Source organism: Cherax quadricarinatus, chromosome 3 (genome assembly GCF_038502225.1).
Source record: "Cherax quadricarinatus isolate ZL_2023a chromosome 3, ASM3850222v1, whole genome shotgun sequence".
NCBI classification, from domain to species: domain Eukaryota; kingdom Metazoa; phylum Arthropoda; class Malacostraca; order Decapoda; family Parastacidae; genus Cherax; species Cherax quadricarinatus.
Window position 1 is genome coordinate 58,475,476 of NC_091294.1, and position 8,988 is coordinate 58,484,463.

The 8,988-nt window shown below is 33.7% G+C and overlaps 1 protein-coding gene across 5 annotated transcripts in view; it reads left to right on the top strand.

Annotated features, from left to right (window-relative positions):
• LOC128684038 (uncharacterized) overlaps positions 1-8,771 on the top strand; it is a 599,042-nt gene extending 590,271 nt beyond the window's left edge. For all 5 annotated transcript variants that reach the window (XM_070091946.1, XM_070091943.1, XM_070091950.1 and 2 more), the window contains one exon: positions 6,592-8,771. In XM_070091946.1, the coding sequence (XP_069948047.1) occupies positions 6,592-6,747 (156 nt within the window). In that variant the 3' untranslated portion in view covers positions 6,748-8,771. The remainder of the gene's footprint in view (positions 1-6,591) is intronic.
• The last annotated feature ends 217 nt before the right edge of the window (positions 8,772-8,988 follow it).

Here is an 8,988-nt window from a genome sequence, read left to right on the forward strand (position 1 = left end):
GGCCTGAAGAAAATAAATTATGTAATATCACAGTCACTAAGGACATGGTAATAAAACAGGTAGACTGATTAAAGCAAAATATATGTCTGGACCCTGATGAACTCTCTTCACATGTTTTTAAGAGTGCAAAATGGAACTTTGCGAAACATTAACCAACATATTTAATACAGTGGAACCTTGGTTTTCGTTATTAATTCATTCCAGAAAGTCTGACGAAAACCAAATTTGATGAAAACTGAAGCAATATTTCCCATAAGAAATAATGTAAGTCAAATTAATCTGTTCCAGACACCCGAAAGTACAGTGGAACCTCTACTTGCAAGTTTAATCCATTCCATGACCTTGCTCGCAACTGGATTTGCTCGTTTGCAGAATCAATTTTCCTCATTTAAATTAATTGAAATGCAATTAATCCGCTCCTGTGGAATTCTGTACTTCAATAATTTCGCTAATATCAACTCTACGGCTTATTTATCTATCTCACTTCATCTAATATGACATAATAAACAATATAAATAACATAGAAACCTGATATATACTCTAAAATTAATAAAATGTCATTCATGTAGTGGTATGGGCGGTGTCGGCGGTGGACGAGAGTTTGTCTGCAGACCGGGCAAAATTATTCATGAATAATTTCGCTAATATCATCTATACGACTTATTTATCTATCACAGTTCATCTAGTATGACATAACAAACAATATGAATAACATAGAAACATGATATATATTCTAGAATGAATAAAATGTCATTATGTAACAGGTGGAGGCAGCCACAACCGCTCCCTCTTTGTTGTGGTAAACACTGCCATCTAGTGATGGCCTTTTGAAGCCCTCTATTATTATAATTATTCTATGTAGTACATTATTATTATATTATTATTATACATATTATTATTATTATTATTATTATTATACTATTATTATTATTATACTTATTGTTATTCATATTATTATTATATAAATTATTTGTAATTTTTATTCACACAAAAAATATGAGATTTACTGTTATTCCTTATTGCAATAATTGTATAAATATGTCAACCCATTCATGACTGCATATTGGAATGTTTACACTGAAACAGCCAAGCAATGGACCATTTCTCCTAGGTTGAGCTCAATTTCAAGGCACTTTTCATCATGAAAGCAATCAAAATCATATCTATTTCTGTAATTTATCTTCCATTCTATCAAATGAGACCAAAAAAACGAGAATACAACCATAAAAACCATACGAAACTACCACTAAGGGGTGGCTAATTGCTGAGAAGTTAGCTCCATTATTTATGCTTAGATTTCTTTCATTATTATTATTATTGTTGTTGTTATTATTATTATTATTATTATTATTATTATTATTATTATATAAATTGTAATTTTTATTCACACAAAAAATATAAGATTTACTGTGATGTCATTTGTTTACACTGAAACAGCCAAGCAATGGACTATTTCTCCTAGGTTGAGCTCTATTTCAAGGCACTTTTCGTCGTGAAAGCAATCAAAATCATAACTATTTCTGTAATTTATCTTCCATTCTATCAAATGAGACCAAAAAAAACTTGAATACAACCGAAAAAAACATTCGAAATTACCACTAAGGGGTGGTTAATTGCTGAGAAGTGAACTCCATTATTTATGCTTAGATTTCTTTCATTTTTGGTGTACATTAAGAAGCATCTTTCCATCATACATTGCCAAAGTTTCAATAAGATAGTCAACAAACAAATGAGATACAATTCCCGAGATCAAGAGCAAGAACCCCTCACCAGTGTCAAGGAACCTGCCTTGAGGTCTGCTCGCTTGTGGAAATTTTGCTCGCGTATGGAAGCAAAAAATCGACCCATCGACTGCTCGTATTTGGAAAAACTCGCACGTGGACACGCTCGCAAGTAGAGGTTCCACTGTATTAACAAAAATTACATTTTATAGAGAATATAGTTTTACATACAAGAAACAATGAGAAATAAATATAAAGGACTAATGTAATGGATAAATGAACATTTAATATCACTTTTACCTTTATTGAAGACTTGTTGGCGCATGGAAGATGGCGAGGAGGGGAGAGGGAGGAGAGGTTATCTCTACCTTTGTAAAGGGTGGTAGTGATATTTTTCCACAAGACTTTGCAACTCCTTCAACTTTCGTACTTTTCAACAAGTTCTTTCTTGAATTTTATCATGTTTCTCGCCTTCTTTATCAAAGGGCTGGCGCTCGGAACTTTCTTTGGCCCCATGGGGGCTTATTTAGCAGTTGCACTCAATAAACAAGCACAAAAAACAATGGATTATTATGAAATGTTTCGGATGAATGCGCAGGGTAATGCTCACTCAACGAGAAACAAAGCCAGACTGAGTCAGAACGCGTGGGATGCTTTGTATGGGCATGGGCAGGAGGACACGTTCCTTATGGCAGACAGAAGTGATGAACGAAAACGGGGAAAAAATTTTGACGAAAAAAGTTGTCAAAAACTGAATTTGATGTAAACCAGGGCAAATGAAAACAGAGGTTCCACTGTAATTCTAGACAATTGTATGTGACCAAGGCGGGTGAAAATGTTCACCTGTCAGTGTGTGATTATTTGAGTACTATTTCAGTACCTAATATAAGTGTCAGAAGAAAGATTGGCTATGAAATCACAGCTACTACTACAAATTGTAATTATCAGAACATGAAAATTATATAAATTAAAATAAAAACAAGGAAAAAAAAAGGTATATCAGCAACACTTCTGCAAACGTCAGGATTCCATGTTGCTGTCAGGTGAGCATCCAGCAGCAACTTTGCAGCCTTATATCTCGGTAAGTACGTACTGACTTAAAAAAAAAAAAATTTTTTTGCCTTTATTAAAAAAAAAAATTTTCCTCCAAAATATTTTGAGTGCTAGCAGTGAAAACATAGATCTACGTTTGGACAGTTTAAGGGTTAATGAACAGAGGAAAGATTGCTTTAGTGATTGGAATGCCTGGCATGTTTTTTGTGGATTTTTTTTTTATTTATTTATTTTGTGTGCAATTGGCCAATTTACAGACTTTTCTGCACATTATATGGTAGTTCTGATAGTTAAGTGGGCAGTTTTTTATGTTCATTTGTTAGAACGGACAGCACACTAGCAAAATAGCTAGGACTTGGGTCAAATTGAGCATTGCAATTTGCTTAAAATTGGACTTGGTGAGTGAAATCACCAATGTGTAAATTGTGCTCAACCTGCCAACTTTGAGCCTGCATAGCTCCATAAGTTTTCAATCAAATTTTGTATTTCAACCGACTTTCTTTCTTGAATCCAAAATTAATTTAGCCAGCAGCCCATAAAAATAGCAGTCATATCTGGATTTGATGATCTTCGTTGTTTCTAAATGTTATCTGGCTACAGATTTTACCCATTAAAGCTGAAATCCACATGCATGTATATACAGTATACTGTACCGTATATAATCCCTTAGGCAACATTAATTTTCATGAGTTTTTATATACTTTACTAAATGTGTGCTTTAAAAGGAAGCTTACCTTATGTTTCATTGTATACTGTTATTGTGTATTTCACATTTGTTTTTTTCTCTTTGCAACAACACTTTCATATTTCAAAAGTTGCACCAGTTTCACCTCTTTCAATCACATTTTATTGTGGTCTTTTTTTGGCTGAAGACAAAATTGATTGCTTGATATTGTCCAAATATGCACAATTTTATGCATTGTATTCAATTTTCTCTTTAATGTTATTCAGTATCTATCACCATCTTGTTATTCAGTACAAGTATCTGTCACCATCAAGAGACTTCAGATTCCCAGTGTCACCCATCATGCTTAATATTTCATAGTACATTAAAGCCATGGAGCCAGAAAAATTTGATTAAGATGATTTTCTGATTGCCTTTTAGTAGAAACATTAAGTAACCAAATCTGTCATTACAAAAGTGCATGACCTTACTTGGATACTTCTATAACTGAAAGTGGCATTATATTTGTAAACATGAGCTATCCATATACATTAGTATGAAGTACTAATACAAGTAGTATTAACTGCAGAGTGATGTTATTAAGTTTAAAATGGCTGCAAAAATAATCTGAGACACTTCTTTGTTAGAAAGGAATTAGAGGCATCTAAGAGACTAATGATGTTTATTGCTGCTAGAAAAATAACTGTTTTTGGAGTGGGGTCTGTCAGTAAAAATGATATATGGTACCTCCACCCAGCTTAACCCTTTGACTGTCGCAAGCCCATTTTTGAAACTGTCATTCTATGTCGCAAAATTTTTGGAAAAAGAATATTTTTTCTTATGAAATGATAGAGAATCTTTTCCCGATGCTAATGACACCAAAAGTACGAAATTTGATTGAAAACTTACAGAATTACGCTCCTGCGAAGTTAGCGATCTCGGCGATATATATGCATCGGCGATTTCGCCGAATTTAAGCCCTATTTTTGGCCAATTCCATTGTTCCAGTCAACCAAACTCCTAGCTATTTCTTTAGAACTCCATTTTTTCTATCAACTGAGTACAAGAAACCGCCCATTTACTGATTTCAACTACCCAATAAAGCAGTCAGAAATTGGCAATTTGGCTAATTTCACACAAATTAAAAAAGATGCCAATTTCAAAATGGGGTCCAGAATAAACAATGCAGACATTCTTGGTACTAAAATAACATATCCTCTGTTCATTAGTCACATCTCTAGGCCCCTCTTATATTACCCTTGCTTTCTGTTTTGGTTTTATATTCACACAAAAAATAGAAGATTTAATGTTATGCAGACTACTGCATTATTGTAAAATTGGTATAAATTATATCAGTGCACTAGTGAAAGAATATTAGACTCCCCAGTTGATGTGTATTGGACATGTAGTGTGATTTGCTTACTCTTGAACATAGGTAAAAATCAAACATTTTCGCTACTTTGAGTTCAATTTTAAGGTCGTTTTCATGATGAAACTAATCAAAATCATCTCTATTTCTGTAATATGTTTTCCATTCTATCAAATGAAACCAAGAAAACTATACAAAAATGCACAAAAATACTATACAAAAATACACCTCAGAGTCGGCGTTTTAATCCAAAAACAGTTGGATTTTTTTTTCTCGTTATGCACTGCGTGCTGCAGAATTTTTTTTATATGGTGCACACTGCCCACACAGACCCATTCTGTCACATTTGGGCCTACCAACTTTCTCCTGCTTGATTTGAAGTCACTAGAAATATTGAGTATATATACATCCAAAACACTGGCTCGCAAGACGTATTATACGGCCGAAACAGTCAAAGGGTTAATGAACAGTCTAAAGATCTCAGATTATACAATACTGTAGGTAGAAATAACTATGAAATGCACTACTACAAATATGAAACAATACCATTGAAAAATAAGAGGATACAGCTGTGCATTTACACTTTTTTGAAGGATTGTATGTGAACATGTTTGAGAGAGTAAGTTCATGCAAGAGCACCTGAACATGCTCAAGGGTACCTGTGTTTGCCTTTTTTCACTCTGGTATCATAAATAGTTTTGTATAAAATCATTTGTCTTTTATTTCAAATTAAACTAGCTACAATGAAATAAAAGTAGCTACTCTAATATAAATTTCTTATAAACTTGTGCATGAAATTATTGTTAAAGAGAGTGTATGAATGTGGTGTGCACATTTGCAAACATGGTCTATATAGAACATTTCGGTTAATGCTTTTCACATGTCTCTTCCTAACTCTTTTCACTGTTACAGAATGCCATTATTTCTTATTCCAGTTTGGTAAAAATTCACAGTTCTTATCTTCCAGTTATCCATTCTTTGTTAGTGTCCATTCCTAATGTTTGACTATCCATCCTGTGTTACTGACCTTATAATGGCACATCCTGTGTTACTGAATTTATGATTATCCATCTTGTGTTGCTGTCTTATCCTATAATAATCAGTAATTACTGACTATCCTGCACTGTACATCATTAAATTAAATTAATCAGCATAGTACTTGCACTCTAAAGGAGGAGTCTGGATATTACAGTTTGGAGGGTTATGTGAAGTGTGATGTCAGTGTGCATTAGATGGCAAGACAGTGATTTAATGAATGAATGATGATTTTTTTTTTTTACTGTCTCAGTAAGGATGGCAGGTGTGTAAAAATAAAAAACTACAAAGTTTTACAGGACAGCTGCATTATTTCTTGTTAACCTTAGTTAGATAATTTTTTGTTTGTATACTTACTATATTAGCACTATTCAAACTGTATATTTTGGGAACATGTGATAGCTGATGATGTGTTACTACACATAATTATTTACTACTGTTATATAAGTATAGAAGTAGTTGTGTGTGCACGTTTGGACACACATTCACATACCCACCTGTATGTGGCTACAGGGGTAGGGTCTTAGCTCCTGGCAACACCTCTCAACTGGCTGCTTGCTAAAAATTTAAATTGTAGAATTTTTTTTTTTTATCACTTGAAAACTGATCCTCAGGCACCTCTGACTGGAGGAAACAATATAACCATTCAATGACATTTGTGTACATGTGTAAATATATAAATAAATAATAAAACTGCATGTTTGGTAATAAAAATATAGATCCCATATATGACTTAAATATATCTGCAGACTCGTATGGGAGGCTCTGGTTCAAACTCCACACAGGACTTTGAGGAGGCTCTGAAAGAAGCTGAAGGGGAGAAGGCAGCTTTGGAAGCAGCAAATGGTGGCACTGTGCAATCTACTACACCTGGAACTGATGTAAGCCAGCCGGCTGCATCGTAAACCATCTTTTTCTTTACTGCCACCTCCACTACCACCTGCACTCTGCCACCCACTGCACCCCATCACCACAATAACTAGAGTTGATAACATTTTCTAGCTACAGTGGCTCCCTTAGACCTTCAATAGCCTTCTTCATTCTCTGATATATATATTTTATTTTCAGAATAGTTTTATGAAATTTAATAATAGTGAATTTTGTGAGTTCAATGAAATATTTTTACTAGATGTGAGTGTCTGATTTTTGGGTGTCCACTTGATAGCAAATTATAGTGTGCTCCTAGCTTCCACTCTTGGGGCGTTATGTCTGACTACAGACAAAACTTTAGGTCACCCATTGAACAAAGCTTTGAGAAGTTAGGGCATAATTATTTTCAAGGAAATAAACTTTCTGATAATAGGATATAATTTTTTCCTAAACATTGTATACTGGATATTCATAATTAATATTGCCTGTTGGGTGTTTCAGAGATGACATACACATACTGAATGATTGCAGAGTTGTGCTTTAATGAACTCTGTTCTCAAACCGTATTTCTTTCAGATGTTTAGTTACTCCTTTCTGCATATGTTTAAATATTTTGTATAATATTCTAGTATTTATGGATATCGCATTTCTAACATAAAACATATTCTAAGAAAAAACTTTATTTGCAAAAGGAGCTAATTTTTATTTTAAATGTTTTGTTGAATATCTGCTATGATAAAGATACAGCTACATTATGGTGCATTATCTGAGTGACTAAAAGGTGTAGGTGGCTTAGATATTAATTATTCATAGGCTGCCTTGTTATAATATTGTATCACTGAGTGAAAATTGTTAAATCAAGGTAAAAGTATTTAAGTTACTTACTCTTGAGGTAATAAGCTTCATATAATTTAAGCAGATGAGTTGGCATTAAAATGTTGTATGTTGTTATTCATATCATAGAAATATTGATACAAGTATAAATGTTAAGGGGATGTGAGGATTGTGGATATGCCCGTGTAATCTCCAGTGATGATTATTGGGTGGTGTGAATATTATAGTGTAGGTACAGTACTAGTTTTCCATGAACTTAATTATTTGAATTTTATGGTGGGATATAGATGAATTATATTCTTTATACAGTACTTTAATATATTTTAATCTTAACAACTCCCACAGTTTTAAGTTTTATCAGTGTGTTATCTGTATATTTAATAGGTGAATGATCTGCTACACTAGGTTTAAGTGTGATGCATTAATTTGGAGAGAGGCTGATCCTTCCTCTTGTGGCTTGGTTAAACAATATTAATTGTCTACTTTTTGTCTACTTCAAAAAAAAAAAAAAGAAAAAAATATAAATAGCAACATTCAGGTGCAGTCTTGGTGTGTATGGCCATGAAGGCATGCTGTGTAATCCTTCCATTGTATATAGAGGATGTATATAGAGGCTACCTATGGCTGTACACTGACAACTACACTTGAAACTGTATTATCATCACTTCCTTTTTGTAGGCATCAAGTTGACATTTCCTGGTGTTTGACTATACATAAGGTGTTCCTGGGGATTTTTTGGGGAATCCTTTGTAGTTTAATACCCTAAATGAATAACCCCATCAGTATAACTCTGTGACATTCCCATGATAAACTGTAGCCATGACTCCAGGTCTGCATGAGGTTGCCTTGCAGAAGGATAATAATTAAAATGTTTATCTTTCCTTACATATATTACAGACACATAGTATATGATGAGTATTTTCTTTACAAATATATTTGTCCACTTAGGGTACAGATTGCTTTGTTTTAGACTAATATTTTGATAATTTTAGATGTTTGGCAATAATTTTTCTATTGCAGTATGAAGAGTGTATTTTATTAAGCACATCAACACTCTCACTCATACTGGTTGTATAGCTTGACAGTGCTAAGTACGTAGGAAAATTTAAGTGATCATGTGGGCCTGGAGTTCCCATGCCCTGTATTGCTTGTGGAAGTAGGGGAACAAGAGATGGTTGTTTTTGTCGTTGTATTCCCAGTTATTTAAAATGTAGTTAAACACTCATATATTGTTTTATTTCTGTTATGTCCTCCAACACAGCTTATAAAGGAAAAACAAGCCAGATGTACTTCAATTGCTGCACAATCTAAGAAGGGTACCCACTTCATTTGATAAACCCAACCCCCTCTACCTCAGTGCACACAGAAGGAATATTAGAGTGCAACTTGAGTTCCTGAGGAACTTGTATAAGCATTGAAGGTTTGAAACCAGTCAGAAAGGC